The sequence below is a fragment of the Rhipicephalus sanguineus genome, chromosome 7, assembly GCF_013339695.2.
Source record: "Rhipicephalus sanguineus isolate Rsan-2018 chromosome 7, BIME_Rsan_1.4, whole genome shotgun sequence".
Lineage (NCBI taxonomy): Eukaryota > Metazoa > Arthropoda > Arachnida > Ixodida > Ixodidae > Rhipicephalus > Rhipicephalus sanguineus.
In genome coordinates this window covers 150,511,805-150,539,684 of record NC_051182.1, presented here as the reverse complement: position 1 = coordinate 150,539,684, position 27,880 = coordinate 150,511,805, and the positions used below count along the sequence as shown (strand labels likewise).

The 27,880-nt window shown below is 45.5% G+C and overlaps 1 protein-coding gene across 1 annotated transcript in view; it reads right to left on the bottom strand.

Annotated features, from left to right (window-relative positions):
* Positions 1–27,880, bottom strand: part of LOC119400248 (brain-specific angiogenesis inhibitor 1-associated protein 2-like) — a 170,539-nt gene that overhangs the window by 2,041 nt on the left and 140,618 nt on the right. The window contains 13 exon segments of the mRNA XM_037667259.2: positions 1,784–2,228; positions 3,754–3,910; positions 5,913–6,075; positions 7,658–7,732; positions 8,632–8,836; positions 10,682–10,916; positions 12,200–12,235; positions 12,237–12,311; positions 13,401–13,487; positions 18,389–18,454; positions 19,106–19,240; positions 21,564–21,635; positions 24,791–24,852. Of these exon segments, the coding sequence (XP_037523187.1) occupies positions 1,784–2,228; positions 3,754–3,910; positions 5,913–6,075; positions 7,658–7,732; positions 8,632–8,836; positions 10,682–10,916; positions 12,200–12,235; positions 12,237–12,311; positions 13,401–13,487; positions 18,389–18,454; positions 19,106–19,240; positions 21,564–21,635; positions 24,791–24,852 (1,813 nt within the window).

The following is a 27,880-nucleotide window of genomic DNA, read 5'->3' as shown; positions in this document are numbered from 1 at the left end:
AGAAAACGTGGCGATTAGTGCTTGGAACAAGAGGGCCTCCAGTGAGTGCAGCCTTTTTGCTTGATATAGAATACTGTACTGTTTCCGTTAAGTTACTGCTTGCACGAACTAGTGAAACATTGTTGAAAAACACACGGTCAGGATCCGAAGAGACTCACAACACCAGACTTCAATCAAACGCCTAATGAGGCACAAAGTAGACATTCTATTGAGATCGAATCTAACGTGACACGCATGAATTTCGTAAGCGTAAACATTCCGTGCATTCCGTGGCCGCTCTTTTTATGCCCCGCCTACCGAAAAACCTCACGTACCCCAAACAGACGGAACAGATGAGCGCCAACTGTAATTCTGCGCGTCGTTTTGTACTGCATTCGAAGCCCGAAAAAAAAAATATAAAGAAACGGAAGATGCATGGGCGTCAGTGAGGAAATTGAAAAGGAAGGATTTTGCGCCTTTAAAGCGGTGGCGTTGAATACGGGAATACGTGCTCCGTTTGGAAAAGACGGATCGGTGGGATTCGAGACCACGAGGCCGTAGGCACGTCGTTGGCGATTTTACTCCGAACTCCGCGGCTGCGTAGCGCGTTTCTTTGTTCCGTGCAGTGAAGGTACATTTCGCTTGGCTTCCAAGCAGTTCCGATCGAGCGCTTTCTTGCGGTTTGCCGAATATTCAGAAAAAAAACGCGCCCGTCCTTTGCAGTTTAAGACGTTGTTCATGTGCTTTTTAAAAGTCGTGTACCAAGCGATAATACATTCTAAAAAGGGTTGTAGTACTTGCAAACTTCGGGTAGTAACTTCTTTGTCAGTTACTACTCGAAAGGGCGTTCGTTTTCGTGTTCGCGCTTTTAGTTTGCGGTGACAGCAATCATGTTTGTCTAATTACCAAGGGTTGTTTTTGTTCACCTAATAACAGCGACTCACACCCACTGTTGGGGATTGGCCAAGAATGGAGTTGTTTCATAAATCTTTATTAAACATAAGATTAGGGTCATCTATAGATTAGAATCGTCACGAAATTATATAGGAGATTTTCTGTCCGATGAAATGCACAAGAAATACAGCTTCTTTTTTTTTCCTAATGATAGTAAGGAATAAAAATTAGCGCAGCTTGCAACTCAATTGACACGTGCATCCACACAGCGCTGCACGAAGTGTTCACGTGATCTCTCTCGTAAACCAAGTTTTGGCCACCAGCTTACAGAACGGAATCGATTGGGTACCACTTAGCCTTCACGTAGCAGCGCCAAATAACACGCTTCCAGTAGCTTAATAAGCTTAATTAGCCAAATTAGCTAGCTTAATAAACTGAATTATTCATATTAGCTTATTGAAACTAATTACCATATGTGGGCTCAGTTTCGAGTAACACGCTTTTCCAAGCCCGAGATGGGCTAATTAGCTACTTAGTTAATTATCACTAGTCAGACTTAGTCCCAATTAACACCAATTAGTCTTCATTAGATAAGCTCGCTAGCTAGCCACACCAACAATTCAACTCGGCTTAATTAGGCCTGATTAGCTTTTGACCTAAGTAGCTGTTTATGCTTACCTAATTAGGTGTTACCATGGTAAACTAGGCTTTATAAGACTTGCCTATAATTAACTTGGTTTAACTAGGCTCATCTGAGCTTAACTTGGCTTGACAAAGAGAGCGCGTACCGGTTCATCATGATGATGATAGTTTTCTTTCTACGCCATACGGAGAAACGTCGAGCATAACAGCTCTGCTGTAATAAAATAAAGAAGTAGATACCCTAATCTTTAGTTACATATGTGTATACCTCGGCTGTTCCTCTTGCTCTTCGTCCTCCTCCCTTACGCTGTCCTGACGCGTCAGCGTCGCCGTCGTCGCCTTGACGTCGGACGACGCAGGCACCGTCGTCGTTGACGTCACCACGCCGGGTGCCCCCGGCGTTCCCGCCGCTGCCGCCGCAGCCGGTGTGGCAGCACCGGCGAGCGTCGCCTCGTTGCCGAATCCGCTATCACTGCTCCCGTGCAGCAGACTTCCGGGCGGCGGCAGCTTCGGCGGGGGCAGGAGCGGGAACGGGCACGGTGACGTCATGGAGCGCCGGGGAGGCCTCAGGGTTCCGCAGCCCGCCGCCACGGGGGTGTGCCGTCCGTACACGGGATGGATGGTGGCAGGGGCGGTGGCGGTGGTGGAGGAGGGGGTGGCGCCGCAGGAGGATGAGGAGCCGCCACCCGAGGGGATTCCTGTGGCTGAGGAGGCTGCGCCGGAGGGCAAGGAGCCATAGGCTTAGCGCCGTTAACCCTTAATATTACCCCAGTTTCACCCAGTGTGACAATCTGCAGAAACAGCGGTGCGGCTGCTCTCCTGTGTTTTCCATTGTGATTTTCTGTGGTGTTTTGTTTTAATGTGTGGGTGTCCGTCATTGCGTTATTTGTAGAGTAGAGATGCGTGGAGAAGGACGTTTGGAACCCCTTGCCACATCCGCCCCTTCTACAGTGACTTTAGACCATATTCACGCTCGAGCGGCCCTTCCCTGTTTCACTATCCGGCTACTACTTCATCCGCGACCGAACCAGCTATACCATCTTTGAGTATATATGGGAACGGAAGCGTGACTAAGGCGGACACTCATCTGTCGTCAGGCCCTGCCATCGAACATATGTGTTAAAAGCGCCGAAGGCGTTCTAAAAATGTGTTGAAATGACCAGACAACACACTAGGCGAAAAGATGTTTGTCAGTGCACTTAGTTGGGCCAGTTGGTTCTGCATGTCGATGAAGTGGATGCGCTTGAAAGACGAGGACGAAAAAGAGACGGGACACACAGTGCGCACTGTGTGTCCCGTCTCTTCTTCGTCCTCGTCTTTCAAGCGCATCCACTTCATCGAAAAGATGTTACCTACGCAAGCACGTATGTCGTCTGTTTTCTCGTGCTGGATATTCTAGCGATTATGAACCAATCAGGGCACACGCTTAGGCTTAGCGCCGCTAACCCTAAAAACCATCCAAAATGTCTTCCAACGAAGAAAAACAGACGACCGCATAAAAGGGATAGCCGACGATGCCATCTGTTGTGTTGTCTGCTTTCTCGCGTTGAAACGTGTCACAATGATGATCCTGTCAAGGCACGTGGTTTAGGGCTAGCGCACTAACACTAAAAAAAACCCTGAAATGTCTTAAGGAACTAAAAAGCAGATCGCATCAAAAAAGAAAACAACCAATAATAAAAGTACTTGTGTCGTCTGCCTTCTCATTTTGAATAGTCTCACAAGGATGAACTGCTCATGGCACGCTGTTTAGGCTTAGCGCCGCTATACCTAAACACTAAAGGCGTTACAATACGCCTTCACAGGGCGTGAAATGAGAAGATTAGCAAAACGGGAACATTTGAATGCTTGTATAGTTCGATTTATTGTATTCAGGTGTCCAACGATGATGAACTAATCATGACCCGCTCCTTAGGCTCAGCAGTCTAAATTTAACCGCAAGGAACGTTCAAATTCCGAACGTTCAAAACGTGCCAGTGTTCAAGTTGTACTTGACGCAACAAACTACACGATACCTAAAGACAGACGACGACAGTGGTGCATGTGTCGATTGCTTTTTATAGTATTTGGCTGCCCGAAAAAATGATCTGTATTAAGCTTAGACTTAGCGATGCTAACACTTAAGGTATGCCCCCGTGTGTCACCAAATTGCGAGAAAAAAGGCGACCATGCGAACACAGCCTACCTGCCTGCCTGTGTCGTCCGTCAGTTTTCTCGAGCAAAGTTCGAGCTGCTCACCTGCTGAGGAGACACCGGAAGAGGAGGATCCTGCCTCTCCTCCTCGTCCTCTTCCGGGAGAACCGGAGGCCGGAAGTAGATTGGGTTGTAACCCTCGATGATGGGGCTCGTCGGCGACGTCCTCGCCACCCGGGTCCAGCCGTAAGGGGAAGGACGGCTGCGAATCGTAAGTGACAGCGACCGCACATTGGGTGATCAAGCAGAAGGGGGGGGGGGGTAGGACTATGCGTGACTTCGTAACCATTAGAAGTGTAGAAGTTTGGGTGAGTTGGCTATGCATAATTGGTAAATTGAAGCCCAATAGACGGGACAAAAAAGGAAGACAGACAGGTGTCACTTTTCTGTACTGTCTATCAGGCTTCAATTTAGCAAGCATACTTCGTAATCATAGTAACGAATGCGAAAAAGTTGTCATCCACCCATCTGTAATAGACAAAGCTAGAAAGGAAAAAAAAAGATATATGTATACGTTCCGAGAACGAAAACTTTCCAGCTGACGAAACGTTCGGTCAGGTCTAGGGTTCGTACCCTGAAACCAGCACCTTCTCTGAGATAATCTAACATCTCAGCTAACGAAAACGAGGGTAGCCGATCGCAGTACGAAGGCAAAATTAACCGACAACTCGAAGCACAGGGACACTGAAAGATAACATAGCAGTTTCGTATAACCTTAGTAACACTAATGCAAAAACCTTGAGCGCGGGGTTTCTCAAGGTTTTTGCATTAGTATTACTAAGGTTATACGAAACTGCTATGTCATCTTTCGACATAGCAGTTTCGACAATTTGTCTTGTCCTGTTGAAGAAGATAAGACCACTTGCCGAAGTGATCCCTTCAAGTTTCCTTGTTCCCTAGAATTTGTGCCTTAGTAACAGTAATTGTTACCATGAGCCCACACATTGTACACTCCACGACGAATCCCTGTCCTGTACTCACTGTTAGCTTCCAAGGTGCCTTGGTATCGCACTTCATGGCACTCTGAGTCAGAAATCACCAGTGTAGTTGCTAGATAAGGATTATTCGATCCTACTCCAATAGATATCTCCACTTGCCCGTTTCCTCTACAAAGCGGCTCTCTTCTACGTCTCCAACGCTCGCAGAGTTCCTAATTTTATCACTATGCCTCATTCTCAGCCAACTCCGTCAACCTCATCGTCATTATCATTATCGCCATGTTCTTCTTCATATTTATATTAGGAGTTCAATTCACAAGGCAAACATCTAACAGCAGATGATACTGCTGTAACTTTCGTATGACCTCCCTACCTGCAGAAGTCCCAAGGCAGGAAGGCTGCATTAGAAGCACCAGTAATGCCTCAGTGCTTGCTCGAGAAACGTATTTTTCTCTTCAGTGCCTGTGTTGGAATGTTTTTGTCTACAGAAATATCTTCGTATTCGCAAGATGCTCTCTTGCAAACGTAAGCTACGCTAAGAAGCAACTATCAGCGATCTGTGACAGGGGTGAACAGAATAGCTGCAGGGCTATAAAGCAGATAAGTGCACGTCTGTGAATGTGATAAAAAGAATAAATCGTAGATAACAAGGCTTCAAAGATAATGCAAGCATTCTTGTGGAGATTTCCTCGCTGCTCTTTAGCAACCGTTCACTGCCCGCGACTACGACCTCAATGAACGAGGTGTCATGTCATGGAACACCATCGTATTAGGCATTTTTAATATTCCTTGATATAACCCAGCGGCTGATGTAATCTGACATCAGCGGCTGAGTACAGGACTGGCAGTTTACCACAAACAAGTTGGCTGAGGACATGTTAAAGTCAACATAGTTGATAGATTGTAAATAATGTGATGCTTTCCGGAGCAATCTAGCAGGAATGACAGTGCACCACGTCTTTTGAAGACAAAGCACAGACTACCCTTGCTTCAGAGTATTTGTTTTAGAACATGATTACTAGCTCCTATGCTGCTTTTGCCTACTATTTCTCTTTCGTTGTACTCATCTTACCAGAGTGACTTATGCTTCTGTGTAACTTGGATTCTTTATTGTTCCCTTTTGGTCACATGTAGCTCTTGCATCACGAAACACAACCACTTGATCATCAATTACTGTTTCTATGGCGTGCAAGCAGGCAAGAGCAAGTGTGAGGAAGAGAAAGAAAGATAGAGAGAAAGAAGGAAAGGTGGTGCGACAGTGCTTACAGCGTCAATAAAGCTGGACAGCGGACGGCGCGGTGCAGGGCCCGGGGGTAACATGAAGTCGGAGGCGAAGTAGGTGCTGCGTGGTCGCCACCGACCCAGGCCTGAGGAGCCTCCTGACGACTCGGACGATGATGACGGCACGGCCGCAGAACTGTCCGAGCCACTAAGCGAGGACAGTTGAAAGGGAGGGGGGTCGCGAAAGGCACGAAGCAGAAGCAGGCCATTAAGCACAAAGATGTGGTCTGCTATATAAGAAGGGCACCACAGATGAACACACGCAGTGCCTGATGAGGACACGACCTTTAGGCATCAGACCTATCAGATGGTCGACTGCCAATAGACTTCACATCAAGCCACCAGAATACACATCACGGTGTCTGATGGCACTAGGTCTATAAGCAAGGGGTTCAGAAGCTGTTACAAAACCATCGGCTGAATTACTGCGATAGCCACCAAGCAGAAGCAGGTGCTTAAGCACAAAGATGTGGTCAGCTATTAAACGGGAAGACCGCAGAGTAACACACCGCGGTGCCCGATCAGGACACTCGGTCTTTGAGCAACAGACCTATCAGATTGTTTGATGGCCGCTAGACTTCACGCCAGGACACCAGAGTACACATCACGGCATCTGACAAGGCCACCAGGTCTATATGCAACGGATGTTGTTATAAAAACTGTCGGTTCAATTACTGCAATAGATATAACGTTACGACGTCATGGTACAAACCACGGCGCTTAAGTAGGATACTAAATGTTTAGGCACCAGGCCTATGACCCGCTTAGAACGCCAATAGAACTCTCAGCAGGACACCAAAGCACATGCCACCGCGTCTGACAAATGCATAATGTCTATAACGGATGTCAGAAGTTGTTACAAAAACCGTTGGTTGAATTCCTGTAATAAAGATAACGTTAGGTCGTCACAGTACACGCCACCGCGACTGTGTAGGACTCTGGGTGTTTTATACGGATAGTTCTGAAACGGAACCAATGGCGTCGGTTCTGTCCCCACTAGACTTCAGGGCTCTAAAGTGCAAACCATTGTGCTTGACTGGGACACTAAATACACATGCGCTAAACCTTCGAGGTTGGAAGTTGTTCCAGAGGTTCGATCACCATTAGGCTTCGCATCAGGATGCTAGAGTAATTAAGAGTGACTCCATGGTGCCTGCCTAGGACACCAGTTCTTTTATAATAGTCCGCGAATGTGGTTCCAGTGGAAGGCGCTGCTCTGCTTGCCTCTAGGCAAGCTCCGGTGCACGTATCAGTGCACCGGAGCGAACATCATCAGGCCTGACTTGGACACCAACTCCTACGTAAGAGTGCACCACTCTCGTGCATTAGGATGCTGGGCCTCAAAGCGGGTTCTGGCGCAGAAGAAGCCTTTCGACCTCTTCTAGACCACAACAGCATTTTTCAAGTCGAGGTTTTGACGGAAGCCCATCTAATAAAGGTATTGTTTCTTGCCATTTATTACCAGTTGATTAGCACTTTCCCTGGCCTGTTTATCTAATTTTCCCGGCTTTCCACTGGCTTGTAGCGCAAGGTAAACGAACTTCAGCAAGATAACCTAGCTCAACGGTTTTTTTTTTCGTGAATGTGCCTGTAAGGACAAGATTTACTGACAGGCAACAGACTTAATGTTGCAGTAGCCGAACATCGCCCTCAGAAACAATAATCATTTACAAAGGTATGGCTGGGTAGGCACTTATCTGCGAGCAACAATATGGAGGCGAACGTGATACCTGATGAAGCTGTCGAAGTCCGACGCGTCCCCCGGATCATGTGGTTCCGTGTAGGCTATGGGGAACCAGCCACACCTAAAATAGAAAATGAATGTGTTAGTTAAATCGACGGTTTTAGAATAGCGTGCCTGGAGCTTCGCGTACGCAATCGTCCTTTCTTTCTTTCTTTCTTTCTTTCTTTCTTTCTTTCTTTCTTTCTTTCTTTCTTTCTTTCTTTCTTTCTTTCTTTCTTTCTTTCTTTCTTTCTTTCTTTCTTTCTTTCTTTTTTTCTTTCTTTCTTTCTTTCTTTTCCTTTCTTTCTTTCTTTCTTTCTTTCTTTTCTTTCTGTCACATTGCGCAATGGTCCTCTTAACTGTTTCATTCCTCCATGTCGAAAACTGGACTTTCATGGCGTGAGAATGCGAGCCGGTTGGTGCGTATCCATAGTTAAAAACAGCGCATGGTAAACACGGACGCGATGTACAGCGCTAGTCCTGTATACATCGTGTCCGTGTTTATCTTGCGCTGTTTTCAACTATGGGCCTTCATCCACGTGCTTGGCAATGCAACACTTCACTTGCTGCAGGCAGCAACCATGGTGATGCGTTCATATCCAGGCAACAACGAAATATGGCAACATGGACAAGTCACCTCGATGAAAGTACAGATTTTCGTATCAGAAACGACTGATCACCGACAAGCGCGCGATCGACAGCGCATTAGTTATTGGAAAACGGTACATGCAAATTTGCATGTCACCGCTGCACCTTTGAGGGCCGCATTTCTCTATGCTTGCGGCGCTGGGTTTTTTGCGTAAAACGCCGAAACTGAAACGCGTAAGTTATAGAATGTTCGCTTGCAATAAGGTTATCTAACTACCCGATTGCCAAACCGCCCGCGGTTAAAGCGTTGCCAACTGATGCGTTGAATTACATGCACGTATCACCGCCATCGATAAGATTGTACACTTTGCGGAAACATCGCCGAAGGGATACCTGTTGTTCCTGAGGTTGACGCCGTACTGCCAGCCCTTGTTTCGGCCTCCGACGAGTGCGATGACGTCACCCTCGTGGAAGCTGAGCTGGTGCTCGCCGCTGGAGAGGTACGCGTACAGGGCTCGTACCCGCGGCCTGTCCCCCGAGGCCACGCCCAGCGCCATGCCGCCCGCCAGGGGGCTCCCGCCTCCGCGACTTGGAGTCACTGAGATACACGTGATAGAGAAACATCGGTACTCTTGTAGCACAAAAAAATTAACAATCTATGAAAACCCCAAGACATTTCCAGTATAGCCAAGAGTTCGACGTAGCCTCGTCTGGTCAGGTAGCATGTTCCGAATAACGAAAATTGAGGTCACTCACCAAGTCAAAAACTCTCTCTTTTTTGAGTTGGTTTAGTGACCGCTATGTTTGTTATGCGCAACATTCCCAGTATAGATGGTTTGCATAGACGTCACAAAAGCCACCCTGCGGGAGTGCCAACATGATGGTACACGCACTTTATGGTGTCACGTTTGCAGGCTCTTCCATTATGGATGCACATATGCCAAAAAAAAACATTCCAGCGGCATCGTTATCACGTTGAAGCATGGTGAACTGCCGCCTGATTATCTGCCTTGACGTCATCCAAACTACCATGTTGGTGTGGCAGTGCGTTAAGAAGCTGCGTCCATGACGTCACGTGCAAGTTAGCAATAGGTAGCACTGTGCTTCACCTTGCGGTAGCCAATTGCGGGTAAGGGGTGCGACATTGCAGGTTAAGGTCTGCATTTGGAAAACATATTTAGCGCCAGCAGAAGGACACAAAAGGGATATGGTGGCAATATTGTGAGCTAACTTCAACAACTATTGACTCAATAACAACAGAAGCGTATCCTGCGCGAGCAAAGACTTGGCGGTGTAGCGACACGCGTGCGCTTTCAGTCATAGCGAATTTTAAGTGACAAACTTATAAAACTTTATAAGTTGGGACGACAGTTCTTTTTACTGGCAGAACGCTTATGGAGTCGTAAATATGCAGTAGCAGGATGGATGACTACGATGACAATAGATACAGTCAGAATGAGATAAAAAAAGAACACAAATAATCCCCGGAGCTTTTATTTTAGAGGCCGCTGCTGAGTGCTTGCGTTGCTGGGAAAGAAGCGAACCTTACACGGAACTGCTGATCAGCACACTAAGAATTTGAAAAGCTTTCACGGTAAGATGTATGGGAAAATCCTGCATCAGCATGCCTTCTCTAACAACGTATAAAAGAAGAATGAATGCTTTATATCAGGATTCGGCATGTACAGAACTCACGGATAGAAATCACACAAGTATGGGCCTGTTGGTGTTCCATTTCAGCATCCAGCGCACAACAAAAGAGGACAGAGTGTCTTCATCAGCTGTCACTCTGTCCTTGTCTCGTGTTATCAGCTAGACGCCGAAGTGTCATGGAATGAAACGCGAACATTTAGCGCTCAGTAATGTTCTCACTTTCCTTTCCAGAGTCTACAGTTCGTGTCATATTGGCGTAATTTTGACTCACACGCTTGCATCAGACTCTACATTACCTTCAGCAGTCAGATTTGAAGTGACATGACGTGGTTATCACAATAAATTGCTCATGGCAGTCGGTACACAAAAAGAATGAAGTCGCGTTTCAATCAGTGAATACTGCACATCACCATCAGCCTCACTACGCCCATTGGAGGGCAAACATCTCTCCCATGTTTCGCCAAATGACCCAGTCCTACGCTTGCTGCGGCCGCGTTATCCCCACAAACTTCTTAACCTCATCTAACTTTCTGCCTCCTCCTCGCGCGCTGCTTTTCTCTTGGAATCCAGTCTGTTACTCTTAATGACCAGTGGTTATCTCGCCTTCGTGCTACATGCCCTGCCCATGTCCATTTCTTCTTCTTGATTTCGACTAAGATGCCCTTAACAACAGTTCATTCCCTGACCCACCTTGCTTTTTTCTTGTTCCTTAAGGTCACACGTATTATTTTCCTTCGCATGGCTCTCTGCGTCGTACTCAATTACTGTACACGCTCCGCTATGTACGCACCATACTCCGCCGAGTCTAGGCTGGCAGTAGAAGAGGCGAGGTTGAAGTCAGACTTGGCCCTGGCGATGCTTGACCTCGGAGGCAGTCCGTACGGGTCGGCGATTAAGGAGCGCAGGTCGACGCAGCTGTTGTCGGTGCTGCGCGGCAACCGGCGCGACAGGCTCCCGCCGTACGAACACTCCGGGTCGGACAGGATGCCCGAGCAGGCGTACTCGCTGCTGCACCGTATGGGAAGCTGCAAATGAGGTGACAAAGGGTATCTTGAAGGGCCATTTCTACATGTTACTTTGAAAGAGACAGCGCGGAGACAAGATTGAAGGCAAGAATCTTGTGTTGTATGCTTGAGTTGTATGCTTCTTTCCTTCTGTCCCGCCTCCGCGTTGTTTCCATTGAAATCACAAATGATTATCGACGGTGCGAGGCATTTTATATTGAGAAACCAAAAAATGTTGATACACAGAAAGACAATTAGACAGGCAGATGCATAAGCATACACGAATAAATAAACCGAAAGATAGAAAGAAGGCTACAGATAAAGGAGGACGCAGGTAAGGAGCTAGCTAGCTAGCTAGCTTGTTTGATAGATAGATAGATAGATAGATAGATAGATAGATAGATAGATAGATAGATAGATAGATAGATAGATAGATAGATAGATAGATAGATAGATAGATAGATAGATAGATAGATAGATAGGGGACGTAACGTAAAGCGCGCTCTGCCGCAACAAGAGTCACTACGAGGAGAAGCCCAACAATTGTTGAACTTGGAGTGCGCGAATTGCATATGCGCACTTGATATCGCGAACCAGTCTGAAACATTGTGGCGACACCTTGTGGCCCTGTCGCGAACTGTCGGTAGGGGAAAAACATGGTACCAATGCCCTGAAAAACGATAATAATTGCACTAATTCATTTACACATTGCGTTAGTGTCACATGCTGAAAACTAGATACATATGAAATCTTATGAGCCTGGAAGTCTTCATCAAGAAAAAAAGAAATTGATGCAGCTAATCAGATAAAACATTTCCAAATACAAGTTTAAATGCGGCATGGTAGCCACATTTGGACAAGGACAAAATTTCAATATTGCTTCCATTTTTTCAGGGGCAAGTTAAGGAATCTCAGATGGTTAAACTAAAACAAATATGCAGCTTCCTATCCCTAGTATCATATAGTTAACTAGCTACCTACAGTAAGCTAGTCAATGAACAAACGAACAAGAAAACAAACAAAGAAACCTATTATTAAATAATCCAATTAATCCTCTGTTGATAAGCCTAGTCCTTCTAGACGCCCCTGATCAAAGGGAACAGAGTTAGTTCATTTCGGGGATGTCAGCTTCATCAGACGCTCCATCGAGGCATTGTGCCAGACGCCACGTGACACGATAGGGAAATAAATCATCGATACTGACGGACCAGTTACGCTTGCGTTCAACTTCACGGCATATCAACCCGAACAGTGCGTCACGTGATCGAAACGTCAGAAATAAGGCCCCGTGGCGGCCAGCATACCCGAAGTTCCGGCACCGTGTTGAAGATCTTGCTAATCGGACTCCGGTAGCGTCTCCCTGGTCCTGACGATGTCCAGCCAACCCTCGACATTCTGCTGCAACAGGGCGTGTCCCTGCGAAAAAACGAGTTCACATATGTTTCGAACCAGCGAATAGAAAGAGAGGTAAAAAGCCACACTGTTTCTTATGCATTTACACAAAATGTTTCGAAGGCAAAAGCCATCATTTTATTGTGATAGGAATTATATAGACACTCTCGAGGAATTTTGCCATCGCCGTCACGTCCCGTATGATGTTCATATTGATAAGATCCCGCCGCACATCGTATGTTCTACCGCGGGCAAAAGCGCGCGAGCGGGGACGCCGAACGCGTCTGAAGCAGAGATCAAACGAGTCGGCCCATCTCCGTCGCTCGGAGAGCGCATGCGATAACATCACCCCGCTGGGGAGGCTTGCCGTTGAAGGAGAAACACCGGTCTTGAATGATCGCGACCGCTGGCGCGCGCGCTATCAACGGGCAGATCGTATTCCCTCTTCTACGTGCTGCATTCTCAACGCGAAGAGACTGTGCAGAAAGAGCATCTCTCCCTGGAGAGGCCGTATTCTTTTACACCAGAGTTTTGTAGAGTTACGCGACATTCCATCCAAAAGAGTTAGCTACCAGCCTCACTCCGTATAACATTACCATTTGTTGCTATCGCATTCATTCCTTCACCCTTGCGGTGAAACTGACTTTTTCTTCTCAGTCGATTATATTATCATCTCCCCCCCCCCCCCCCCCCCCGCCACCCGCTGAAAGCTTTCTGCACCTCAGTGGTGCATGTCAGATCAGCCATGTGGGATCAGCCCACCTTCGACCACGCGACAATGTCATGTGGTGACGTCTTCATGTGACGTCACGTTATTTCGATTGTCTCTGCGATTGAAGGCATTGGAATTTTTCGGCGCCTCGCGTTGTTTTGAGATCTGACCTCTGAGATCGGCCCTTTGACCATGCGATGGTGTCATGTGCTCATGATATCATGTGACGCGACGTTATGTGACGTCATATGAAGCTAATATGAATTCATACATATGGGAAACATATGACGATATGGTGCTTAACTATTATTCCGATATATGCGAAACAAAGGCTATCGGGTGTCAGATTAGACTTTAAAGAGAGCGCGTTCACAAGCTGAGACGTAGGGACGCATTCGTACCTTTGCTGTGTAGGCCATGTAGTGCTTGGCAAGGGAACATTGGCGCTCCAGGACAAAGCCGAATCGGCGCCGTTCTTGAGTGATGGCCTAGAAATGAAGAATACAGAACTGGTGTGAACCCTATGTAGATGTTAACAGTAACAGGTTACTCGAAGCGGAAAACACCATCGATGTGTACATGCATCTGAAGGTAGCTACTCGCTATCTACCTGTGTATCATGCCCACCGCACATTGGACAGACAGACAGACAGACAGACAGACAGACAGACAGACAGACAGACAGACAGACAGACAGACAGACAGACAGACAGACAGACAGACAGACAGACAGACAGACAGACAGACAGACAGACAGATAGATAGATAGATAGATAGATAGATAGATAGATAGATAGATAGATAGATAGATAGATAGATAGATAGATAGATAGATAGATAGATAGATAGATAGATAGATAGATAGATAGATAGATAGATAGATAGATAGATAGATAGATAGATAGATAGATAGATAGATAGATAGATAGATAGATAGATAGATAGATAGATAGATAGATAGATAGATAGATAGATAGATAGATAGATAGATAGATAGATAGATAGATAGATAGATAGATAGATAGATCCTCATAAACCTCGGTTTTCGCAATTGTTCCAGAGAGTATATTACCCGGAGAAACACCGATTAAAGGTATTAGGTTGTCTCCACCGCAATGTCACGAAAATGAGAAGGCGTTATTGGTCTGCGAGTGCAGATAATTCTCGAGAGTTGGACAGCGATGTTCATTCGCCACTGAGTTATGCTTAATTGCCAGTGATAATTATGTCTCTTCAAGCATGCGAAGTTATAGTGCAGCGCCTCATGTGGTACACGTGTCCCTGAGACACCTTCCCACCTTTCTCAGCACAGTTCTTCATACTGATACTTTCTTTTTTCATTTCGATCCCTACGATCGATTTCTCGAAAACATTTTACTCCCACTTTGAAAATACAGAAACTGAACAAAAACAAAGAAAGCTCGATCGAAGCCCGCCTTAACCGCGATAGATGCCGACCAAAGTGCCCGTTCTCGCTAGGTAGCAGCTAAGTAGGCGATCAGTTACGAAAGTGGTGCGACCACCTAAGTTCGCTACATTGTCACGGAGCAAATCGTCGCACCAATATTGCGGACATTCCGCGAATCGTCGTCATGGTCAGTGTGTAGAGAGTGAAAAGAGAGAGAGCGAGAGAGAAAAGCTTTCACAATGGGCGTTTTGGTCCACGAGACAAGCGAGGAGGCATCAGGTGACTCCCCGTCTTATACAGAAGTAGCCTAACGCTGAGGCGACCGCTTATCTCCATCCCGCTGGACACCTCCGAGCTTCCAATTTATAACGCTTACGCGAGCCCTCACCGAAAGAACGACGCAGTTCGGTGCAGTGTTCACGGCTCACGCTGAGCCGGTGAAATGTATTGCGAACTTGCTCAAGTGCCTCGACCATTACGTGTTCATCCGCGAGACACGTAGCAAGAAAGTAGTACCGGTGAAGTTTCCACACCGCTTTTTGAGTTTGTCGTTGCCAAAGAATGTACGGTGCCCACAAGTTTGTATAAGACTTGCTGCATTTTACGTATGGCTTGCGCTTCTCAAAGTAGTGCAACACCTTAGCATCTCTAGTGTCGCGACGTCTGCTGCTTTGTAAGTTGGTTTTGAAAGAGATAGTGGCTGACGCATTTCGGTACAGCTCGTGCACTACGTGTTGATCCGCGACACACACTGAAACCACTGTAATCAAGGGAGCTTCCACATCGCTTCTTTTTTCTTTAGTTTGTCATTGCGAAAGATATCACATCGCCGACGAGTTTTTACGAGGCTTGTACTGAGTACAGTTTTCCGCGACAGAAAGTAGTTTGAACGTCGATAGTTGTGTAAACGACGTCCGGACTTTGTAAATCCGCTTTTGAGAAAAGCAGCGCGGAGGAATTCCTAAGCAGCTTGAATTCCATGCTCGTTCGTGCTAAGAGACACTATTACATCACAGCTTGTGTTGCGCTAGCGGAGTATACATTCCGCTTGCGTGACGGAAAGTAGTGCGAACACGTTTGTGCCGTAATCGCTTCTGGGAGCTCGCTTGCGCAACGATGTGGTCCCGACGCATTTCGCCACCCATTCCACAGCATGTATTTCATCGTGGTAAAAAACAAGTAAAGTGGGGACAACTCTGGGCAGTCTTTTTTGCCTTTAGGATGGTCCGGCAGAAAAGTGCACCGAGCCAGTTCGTCCAGCGGTCACTGTTGCACTTATCTACGCTTGAGAAAAAGCACTGGTGTTTCTGCAGTACTTGGAGCTTTAACGCCTCGATTGCGTTGGAAGCAGTGATCATGCAATCGTTAATGATTTCGGCCGATCTCGCGAACAGCCGACGTCCATGGGCGTTGATGCGGACGTTTAGATCACCCTAGCGTAAGTTCTGTAATTCTGATGTATTTATCCAGTAAGAAAATCAAAAGCAGCTCTGCCAGCCAATAAGAATTGACAAGATGGGCAAGCATGAATTTGATAGTGTATAGAACGTCCATACAATTCGTTTACATGTAAAGTCCCTGTGGTGCAGTACTTACCATCCCCTTTAGCCAAGGAGGTCAACTTCGCTCATAAGGGCGAGCGGTTCAAATTACATGCGCTATGTGTCTGTCTGTGTATGTATGTATGTATGTATGTATGTATGTGTATGTATGTATGTATGTATGTATGTATGTATGTATGTATGTATGTATGTATGTATGTATGTATGTATGTATGTATGTATGTATGTATGTATGTATGTATGTAGTATGTAGTATGTATGTATGTATGTAGTATGTATGTATGTATGTATGTATGTATGTATGTATGTATGTATGTATGTATGTATGTATGTATGTATGTATGTATGTATGTATGTATGTATGTGTATCAACTAATGTGTTGCCGTGTTTTGTTTGTTTTTTGCGGTCACTGTTTTCTTTATGCAATACTTGTACACAGCCTCTGTACACACGGTTTGCTATGTCTCTTGCTAGTTCAAAAGTGTATATAACCTGTACTGTCTCCATTTAAAATTACTCCAATTTATGCATATGCTTGTATTTTGTGTAACTAGGGCCAGTTACTGCTATCATTTTATTATGTGTCCTGTCGCCACCAATACCTCTGCCTGATGGAACTGGGGTGGGGGGGTGAGAACTTAGTCAAGCGGCTGGTCGCTTTTTTTCTCATCCTCTCCATCAACACTGTATTGATGGGAATAAAATTATTATTATTATTATTATTATTATTATTATTATTATTATTATTATTATTATTATTATTATTATTATTATTATTATTATTATTATTATTATTATTATTATTATTATTATTATTATTATATTACGTATGCAACACGATGTCCCGGATCAGGAAAAACGACCGATGTTTCCCGGAGCACCTACCGAACAATTAGTGACCCGCAACCTGCCACAGTTTGCATTTTGAGAGAAATGCCGTACGAACGAGGCGACACGCTCAAATTTCACATGCAACTACGAGTGTTGTATTTCACACCTGCCTGAGCGTGAAGTGCTGTTGTAAGTACGGCGTTTCACGTTCTCCGTTTTCTACGCTGAAGCAAACATGAACGAAGGTGTGATACTGTATCTTTCTTTCAGAAGCCTAATGTCCCACTGCTTCAGGCTTCCACACTGCTGTACGGTTTTATCGTGGCGACACGCCACTCCCATCAAGACGGCGGTACGATTGCGCAGGACACGGCTCATGTAAGCCACCTTCTTTCCATGGGGAGTTGACGGGTATATATGGACAGATAAACACAAAGGAAGAGAAAGCCTAGAGAGCGTGTCGGACTGCATTCCCAGCGAGGTGCGAGAGAGAATGGAGCCCTCCCCCCTCCCACATCCCATTCTGTCTCCAGATCTGGGGACAATTTTACGGTTGGTGACTCCTGTGCGCGCCTATACACTACCGGCGTCCAGTTGTCTCTTCCTCGGCAAATGAGTGCGAGAAAGATACTGAGTCTGCGAGTGAGAACAACACATATTTTCGCCTGTTCCTCTGCAAATGGATGAGAGAGAGTGTGAGTGAGAAAGAGTGACGAAGTGAATGGGAGAGTGAAAGCCACTCGAAGAATGTCCTTTTCGAGAGGAGGCCCCTCGGCGGAGGTTCCGCTCCAGAGGTGAAGAGTTGGGCTCACTCTGCGCTCCATTAATTCTTTGCAGCCGCAGCGTGTTCTGATAGGAAAGACCACACCGTGAGAAAATGGCCTACTCTGCTGTCATCCTCTCCTTCCTCCTCCTTCTCCTCCTAAGCTCGGTATACTCACCGGATTGAGAAAGCTGGAACGAGCGAAGGGGGCTCCACTGCTTCGCGCACGCGTTGCTTCTGCTTCGTAGTGCTCAGGTTGGTACTTACATATGCTACGCCGAGTTTTATGCCTCGACTTACTGGTTAAAGCTCGGGCAAATTCGCACAACGCTCGTACTTGAGTTTTTCGTGTACTGAAGAGGAAGTTTCAGGTTTATACATTGCGCAAAAGATACGAGTCCTACCGCTAACGCGTCTCTCACGACTGGGTTCGTAGCCTCTGGACTTTAACATTGTCATTTACTGCACTGAGACTCATTTCAGTTTTTCAAGTATAATGATTTAAGGTCTGGCAAACTTGACAAAAAGATCACAGTTGCTTTTCCTTGAAAACGAAAATGTTTTGACCGTGGTACGCTTTAAGAAAAAAAAAACGATATAGGACGGCACAAAGATGTAGAGCCAATCAGTCCGAGCGGCCATCATGCGGTGTTATACACCATAGTTTCGTTTTCCATGCACTGGAGTGAAGTTTCAGGCTTAGACATTCTAACAAACCAGCGCGAAAACTGATCGATTCATTAATGGCTCAGTTGCATAAAATTGCAGCAGCACATCCAAAGCATTCGAAGAGCACAAGCGACTGGATAACGGAAGTGACGTACCTGCTTCAGGCTGCTCTCGCAGAAGCCGTCCAGCTTGCCTTTCTCTTCTTCAAGGCTCTGCATTTGCTGGCGGGGAAGAGAAAAAGAACCAGGACGCGAATGAGAAATCGTCGCAACTCTTGTAGTATAGTATCAAGTGTTGGGCTCGTTGGTAAGTTAACATATGTACTGCAGCACGAAAACACCAAGAGAAAAGAACAGAATGGACCTGTACATTATGTCTATCATTTTTGCGTGTTTTCGTGCTGAATAACGTGTCACACCAACATCAAAACATGCGAAACGCAGGACACGTAAAGTCGAATCGAGTAAACCTGTATGCATATAATGTATGTGTTTATACCCTACTGTACATTCATGTGCAATACGAATGCGAAGAAGTTAGGGCTAACCAAAACGTGTTAGATGTGAGCTGGCTGTCGTACTCTTATGACGCAGTATTTGCCCTGGTTAGGTCGTTAATATGTTTGGTGCCTCGCGCTGTTTCTTTGAGCCATAAGCACACACAGAGCGCACGAGGTGCGGAACTGTGCAAACAGGAGCCTATGTGAACAAGCGAGATTTGGCTGCCGCCGCGCGTAATCCTAAGAAGAGCGTCAGTGTAGACGCCTTCCTCGGGGTACATAGGACAGGTCGGGGCACAGAGTACCTAAACAAAGCCAGCACGAAGCATTGTTGCGGAAGTGCCGTAAGTAAACACAGCTCCATTGTGCACACCTTGATCTCTTTGTCGACATTAGAGCCCCGGTTTCCGGCTCGACTCTTCTTGCGTTGCTTCTTGACGATGGAGGCGATTTTGAGGTAGGACTCGTGGTGCGTCTTCTGCTGTTGCATGAATCGCTTCTGCTCGCTCTGCGAGTTCACAGGAGATTAGATAACCCACGCGAACATATAAATGAATGTATAGACACTATAAACAGGGAGATACAAGCAGACATATGTTGATTTCTATCTATCTATCTATCTATCTATCTATCTATCTATCTATCTATCTATCTATCTATCTATCTATCTATCTATCTATCTATCTATCTATCTATCTATCTATCTATCTATCTATCTATCTATCTATCTATCTATCTGTAGCGAGAGAGAGACGTGAAGGCGGCCGACGTGGCCGTGCCGAAGTCTCGCCACTTTATTCGAGGGCCCTAGTAAAAGCAGAGCGGCAGCGGCTGCCGGCGTCCAGCCTCCAGGAGCGTGAGCTCGTTCCTAACTGTTCGCGCCTCGAGCGCTAGGCATGAGCTGCGCGAGAGGCGCGGCGCCTAGGTGGTAAAACGATGATGATGATGAGGGATGATGATGCCGCTACATATCTATCTATCTATCTATCTATCTATCTATCTATCTATCTATCTATCTATCTATCTATCTATCTATCTATCTATCTATCTATCTATCTATCTATGAGGTGACTGATATACTGATAAGATACACTAAGACGGTGGTACAGTAAAAGCTCATTAATTCGATACCCGCTAATTCGGAAAATTTAATAATTCACGCGCGTCCTCTGGTCCCGGCAAGCATATGATTGCTTATGGCATCAAGCTCTTGTTAATTTGGTCATATTTGGCTGCAACCCAATTCATTGGATGATTATCGGAGCTAAATGATGTCGAAGCGCCGCAAATTAGCGATGCAAAAGCGCGAAAACGGCGTTCGCGGACAACCGAAACGAGGCGGCGCTATTTGCATCGCCACTGCCATTGGCGCGAACCGTATAGCAACTACGGTAGTGATACATCTGGTTATTTTGGGCTAGCACGTTTTGGGTTAGTTAAGGCAGGAAGGCATTGAGCCGCGGTCACATTGTCAACAAAGTCGCGATTTGCGAAAATTGCGGAGTTTAAACTGCTCTTATGAAAAGTAAGAACAGGATTTACGTATTCATCAAGAAAATGAAAGTGTATTGACGTAATCGACATTTTTTCATGGCTTTCTGGATACTTTCGATCATTCGGAGTTCAGTTGATTCGGGCATTTTTCCGGTCCCGCGAAATCAGATTTAACAAAATTTTACTGATAGATAGATAGATAGATAGATAGATAGATAGATAGATAGATAGATAGATAGATAGATAGATAGATAGATAGATAGATAGATAGATAGATAGATAGATAGATAGATAGATAGATAGATAGATAGATAGATAGATAGATAGATAGATAGATAGATAGATAGATAGATAGATAGATAGATAGATAGATAGATAGATAGACGGACGGACGGACGGACGGACGGACGGACGGACGGACGGACAGACAGACAGACAGACAGACAGACAGACAGACAGACAGACAGACAGACAGACAGACAGACAGACAGACAGACAGACAGACAGACAGACAGACAGACAGACAGACAGACAGACAGACAGACAGAGAGACAGACAGACAGATAGATAGATAGATAGATAGATAGATAGATAGATAGATAGATAGATAGATAGATAGATAGATAGATAGATAGATAGATAGATAGATAGATAGATAGATAGATAGATAGATAGATAGATAGATAGATAGATAGATAGATAGATAGATAGATAGATAGATCTGTATAACTGGATTAAGGTTCACTGCACACTCACATACAAAGGGTACATTTCACAATTAGCTTTTTTAGGTTTATTTTCGAGCCAGTGCCACGATCTGAATATGAGGGAATATGGGAGAATGTGGATTAATTTTGACCGCCTGTCTTTTTAAAGAATAAACCTTTGTAAACGGATATTTCTTTCATTTGGCGACCAATCCAAATACGGCCGCAGTGGCTGGAAATCGAACCCGTGACCTTGTGCTTCGCAGGGTGACACTTTCGCTTCTAAGATACACCACGGCGGGAGGACGGGTGGACCATGTCGGCCGTGTCCACCCGGTCATCCGTTTTTCTCTCGAGCTTTTTAAAAGTTTATTGGTTACGGGCTGTTGTCGGCTAGCTCCCCTTCCAACGTAAAGAGGGTTTTCAGGTAAGCACACTGACAATGACAGAGGAAAAAAGACGACACGCCGCTGGACTAGCAACCGTTGCTAGTCCAGCGGTGTGTCGTCCTTCTTGATCTGTCCTTGTCAGTGCGTTTGGCTGGAAACACCCCTTGCGATGTGCAACCAACTAGCTCAGGCAAGCACTATCCTCAACTTTGAACTCGCGCTTATGAAGAGGGGTACTCACGGCCACCACTTTGGCGTCCTTCTCGATGTTGGACTCAAGTGGGACAATCACATCCACGTAGAAGGCCTTGAGCTGCGTTGTCAGAGAGAAAGAGAGAGAGAACAAATTCTGGAGGTGACCCTAATCCTTGACGTCGTTGTCTGGTAGTAGTACACGCACGTCGGCGTTTGTGTTCCCCTGTTTTTCCTTTGGTGAACTTCGTCTTTCGTGCGCTGCAGAAGCGAATCTCAGAGGTCTCGTAAAGAGAAGCGCCTGTTTGAGATCTGCTCCGCCAGGTGTCGCAGCAATTGCAGCTGCTCGCAATCTTTCAGTGAACTCAATTAATGATTTCCGCTAATTATTTTTTGCTAACTAACAAACAAAACTACAAATAAATCAGTTTCATTAAACTCAAACTGATTTGCAGGAGGTGAACACCTGCAAATCAGTTTGAGTTTGCGCACCATCCGTTGTTATCGTGTCTTTGTTTCGTTTTCCTTTGTTAGTACACAGCCCAAGAAGAAATCGAAGAGGTAGCCAAGATAAAATGTTCTAGTCCAAATCCGATTACGTTGCCCCAATCTGATTAACTAGCCTGATTCCGATTGACTAGCCAAATTCCAATAAGTATTCCAATCCGATGAACTAACGCAATTGCGTTGAACTAGCCTGACTGCGATGAACTAGCACACTTCATCGCCCTTTTGAACTTCATTCCGGGCCTACCTACGCCAAGTAGACCTTCTCCAGGGTTGCTCGGGGGGCTGACACGAAAGTGTCTACGCACGCATTACTGGGCTTTCGCGACACGAGGCATTAAATGGCAACGCGAAGAAAGCGGCATAGGTGACGCTGTACGTAAGGCAAACAGGACCATTAAGTACGCACTCACCACTGCAACCATCATCCATCATTCAAAAACTCGAGGTATAAAACGAACAGGCGCACTTGCCCGGCTTACCCGGCATACCATCTGGGCGTCTCAGCAACGCGTTATCCTGGCTCCACCTCTTCATTTTTATTACTTGCCTCGTTTATGTCGGGCAATGCTTAAGTTTGATTAATGGGATGCAGACAGCTCTAGACCCACAACCCTACCTGTCCACTCTGAATACGGTACAGCACTGAAGAGGTGAAGAACCGAGGCTGTTTAAGCATTCAGAATAGTGGACAGTACTGAAGTATTCTCAAACGAAGGATAGTTCTTGAACCCTACGAGCGTTTTCGCATCCACGCATAGGTTTAACATTAGCATTTTATGAGGCCTTAAGCATCATCTACTTTGCTTTAACAGTGCTGTCTGACGTTCTACTGTTCACCAAAGTAGACGGCCGAAGTCAGAACAGGCAATTTTGTCGTGGTGCAACGCAGGTGCGAGCAGCGGATCTGCGACGCTTATTGTGTGTTCTGCAGCGTCCGTTAGGGTTCGAACACCTCATTACCGTAGAAGGCGTGACCTTATAAAAGTTATTCTATGGGGTTCAAATCAAAATCAGCCGCTCTTGATAATCATTCAATGTTTATTTAGAGGTGGCATGGCATAAGTCGCCTGTTTCTAATGAAGAGGACAACGAAACGTCGCGGAAATAGAAATGCATGCTACAAACGGGGTTTTGCCTCATATCTGGATAGCATAGCGGGAGGTGTAACTTAATCTGTGCTGCGCGGTATTAGCGAGACGACACTCCTCCCCCTGGAGCGCTGCAACGTTCAACCCTACCCACAGAGCGCGGCGGCCGAATTTCTCGAATCCCTCACGCGTGTGCAACCACCGACGAATACGCAACGCTCAGTCGTATGCATGAGCCTACGCACCTGGCCTACAAAAAAGTTCCAGCCCCTGTTGGTTGCATAATGAGGCGACGGGAGATTAGTCGCCGGATATGACTAATTAAGACGAGCAAAGCCTCCCATCACCCCTCCCCCTCTAACTCCTTTTCTCCTCTAGCCGACGTCCACAGCTCATTCATATTGATTGAAGCGTTGGCCTGAGGAAGGGAGCGGTAGCTGAGCTTGCACGGCTACGGGCGTCGATGACACTGCCGTGCAAGCTAGCCAGGGCGTGACATGGGCGACAGAAGGACTCCCCTCAAATAGTCGCATACTCATTCACATCCCGAAAAGGACGTCAACAAAAAAAAAATTGGTAGGCAAATAAATCACTGCAGTGCAATTCAATCAAGAATATGTTGCTGCCATAAGAGTGGATACGAATAATATTCGCCAATACTGTCCGTTATATAGCCAACAGTGGCCAACGCTTGCCGTAATTATCCAACCCTAGACCAATCTAGCCTACTCACAGATACAAGAAATGCACGAAGCTTGGGCGTGCACGCAGAGTGTACAGGAACGCAACGACGTGCTCCCGCTGCTCTGCCCATCATACCACTGACAGATGATAACACGTAGCTGATAACTGACAACATCAAGGCTACCAATCCGAAGCATGCTACCTGTTACAGGCCTCTCTCTTTCAAGGAGCGTGTCCTCTTTCAAGTAGAAAAAGCCCATACTAGAGCTGTGGCTGAGGGACCACTGGCCTCACCGATATGCCTGACCGATATATGACCGAAAACTTGCATATCGTCGATAGGCGGTATGTATTTATCCATAAACCTCCTAGGATCGACAAGGGTTATTGTGAGAAGAGAGCTAAAAACAACAACTCAAGAGCAATTAAACACGTTATATAGATGCCTAAATGCGAACAGAATGAGACGAATAATAAAGAAAGAACGTGAAGAATCAATAAAACTAAGTAAAGTAAGCTTGCGGCTGTCACCTTATCAGCATACAGAAAAGCAAGAAACTTCACACAAACAGTTACATAAACTCGTAACAACACAGTCAGAAACTATGGAAACTAAACTATTGATCGTAAGATGGGTTGTTACGAGATTGAGTAAGCAAAAACAAATGCATAAGGCACTATGCATATACGTTCTTTTTTAATAAAGAGGAAATTGGCTTACGCTCCGAATAACACTGCCTACAACTATAATCCTGTGTATGTAACACATACAGATATACTGCGAGCGCAATTTGGACAACGGCGGTAGAAATTGCACCCCTCGGGCCTCGAGGTGGCACGGGAGCCAGTAGCCTTAAGAAAAGGCGCTAACGAGCGCCCTGGAAAGAAGGATCGGCTGGAAATCCCCCCTGGACTCGCTTCTACTCCTTCCAATCTACGAGAGCTTTTACTATGCGTAGACCAAAAGAGACTGTTTCACTGCTGCCTTACTTACCACGTTCATCTGCTGGTTCTCTATCTCCTTTTGTACGTCGACCAGCTGCATCAGCGCTGTACCTGCGAGGAGGTAAGAAAAATAAAGAGATGCGCATCAGATAAGGGACACTGATAAGCAAAAACGAAAGAAGAAAACAAGCACCAAAAGATCGAAAAATACAACTAAACATGAAAACGCCAAACCAGCACTTCCTTGAACAAGTCTTTCAGAGCCATCATGCACAATTGGGTTCAAAATCCGACTTCACAAGAAAGCTTTAGCCCTTTGGTGGCCATGTGCAATTCCTTGTGCCTGAAGAAAAATTATAACAAAGTGTTCACCTTCGTTTTATTTTTGTGTTTTAGGCCATTGATAGTGCATTCATAAGGAAATATGTAGAAAGGTTATTCAAGCCGTAGCATAATTACTATCAAAATATTTCATCATTGAAATATTTCTCCCAGGAATTTGATTACTGAATATCAAATATGCAACGAAAGACTTTCCGTGAAGCTATTAAGATCCTTAATCACTAGTTTGAGGCATCTTATTCAATGTAGTATGCGTAGTGCAGTGGGCCCTAGAACACAAGTAAGTAAACTATGGTAACAAAAACTTTTGTGTGAATCCTTTCTTTAGTTATATTGAATTGAATTGAATTGAATTGAATCTTTATTTCCATGTGTGTTACACGAAGGATGGACGGAGCAAAAGCTGCACTAAGGCAGCTTGACTAGCTCCCTCAACCTCAAAACAATGGATCAGGAGTAGTGGCACATAAGTAAGAAATGACGATGTGAATCAGCACAAAAGTAGAGATCAGAATTATTACGCAATCTCAACGTAAACAGGATACAATAGTTATCATGGAAAACATAACAAACTAGAAGAGAATAGGTATATGTATACGTACAGGAAGGAAACTCTTTTTTTTTTTTTGTCCAGTACTTACGATTTGCACTAGAAAGAGTGATGACAGGGACTTTTAGCTTGTACGTATACTTTTTAACGTTACCGTGTTACCGGAATACCGGATTTCGTTTACCGTGTTACCGGAACGCAAGTTTTATAAAAGTTTTAGCTCGCCATACATAAACGTTTACGTATGTATGTAAAACGTATACCTTCACGTTTGCGCAAACCATTAAATGGTGATGAGAACTGCATTCAATCTGCATTTAATTTAGATAATATTGAATTACCGTTTCGGCAAAATCATAAGAGAGGTTTTTAGCGTGTGCAGTATCCCGGTATAAGCGAAGGGGTGTAGCAATACCATGTTACTGGGCGATGGTGTCGACATTTTGTGACGCTTCGTGCAACCACAATCATGGACACGTTTGTTTTCGCTGAGTGTTTTTGAGGAAAAGAATGATAAACAAGGCAAGTCATTCGTAATTATGCCGCTGCACGGCATTTACACTGCAAGTAGAATGCAAAATGTTTCTGCAATAACATATTTGTGCTTGCCTGGTTTATCTTGGCCCCGCTAGATGGTGCCACCTTTCCAGGCTGTCAAGGGCTTTAGGCCTCTCACGTTTACGGATTCGGTATTTTAGGTCGCTGAAGCCTCGGTAATCCGGCTGAAACAAGGTGATCGCAAGTGGCGCTCGCACTTCCGGCTTATTTTGACTCGGCGGTTGGAGTCTCCGCAAAGCGGATATCGAGAGTAGCCACGAACGAAGGTGGATTTGCGAGACAGGGCCGTAAACGTAAAGCCTATCCGGCGAGTAGTTTACGTTCCGTAAAGGCCCGCGCATGCGCAGTTTCTTTAATGATGCACGCGTTACTGCGTGCAACATTTACAACACAACAAAGTGCGCTATATAACTAGGTGCTTCGAAGGCTCCGAGAGCCTCCGTGAAAGCTTAGCATTCTACAGTGTCACGCTTCTATGCCGAGGACGTGGATTCGATCCCCGGATACGGCGGCCGCATTTCGATGGTGATGAAAAGGGAGAGTACCCGTGTACCTAAACTTAGATGCACGTTAAAGAAGTCCAGATGCCAAACAATTAATGTGCAGTGCCCCAATATGGCGTGCCTCATAATCAACTGTGCTTTCTGGCACACAAAACCCAAGTTAAATAATTAATTATTCATTCGCCCACTTAACTGAGTCTCTGATCCCTTATTTCAGAGGAATTCCACTGAATTTCAATATTCCTAGAACACTTCTAATCTCGAGCCAACTATTACACTCGAATGAGAAATCGGACTTCGATTCGGGCTCGAAATATCGAATATTCTCCAGTCACCACCCCTCAGGTTGAAGAAGTAAAATAAGAAAAAAATGCTCACAGGATAGCTTCTTCTCCTATACAGGGAGCTCAACAAAGCATGCCCGCTCTATGCGCCTTGACCGCCCCTGTGAGCTCCGATGCTTAATGAAACATTCCACAGCGTCGCTCACTCTTCCCCATAGCTGATTACTGCGGAGACCCGTCTTCCCTGAGCCGTCTCGAAATGCCGCGAACAAAAATTTAAAAAACGTCAGGTAATCAATTATTCACACCACATGTCCCACGCTCCTTCTAAATTTTTTCCGAAGCGTAGTTACGTCTCCTTCTATGTAAGTACGTCCATTTTGATGCCCGTTTTGCCGTAAAGGCGGAACCTTCCTTTGTTTTTGTTTCTATTTTCTGTTTTTGCTTAAGAATCCCTTTACTCTTTGCGGATGTTTCTTGAGCTCTCCCATCTAGTACATGCTTCAATACAGGCTGTTTCTATTAGCTTAGTGTTTTCTTTTTTTCGACGCTTCGTTCGCGGGCTTGTCCTAATCCGACGGTGGTTTCCTCGGGATTTAATGGAATGAGTTCGCGAAATGAGCCTCGGTTAACGAAAAGCGGATAGACGGCGGATTGGATTTCTTTTCTTTCTCTTTCGTTTTTCTTGCCCACTTTTTGCTTTCTCGGTGATACGTGTAGAGCAGACGGCGCGGAGTAATAGAACGCTCTTTAGTGGCAGGCTTTAGGATGGCCTTTCATTGGAAATACCTTCATTCTCCGAAATCGGAGTACTGTGTCGCTTAAGAAACGACTTAAAGGACGAACTTAGGACGAACAAATGGCGCGGATAGTTCTGCATTGTGATACAAATTTGTGGAATC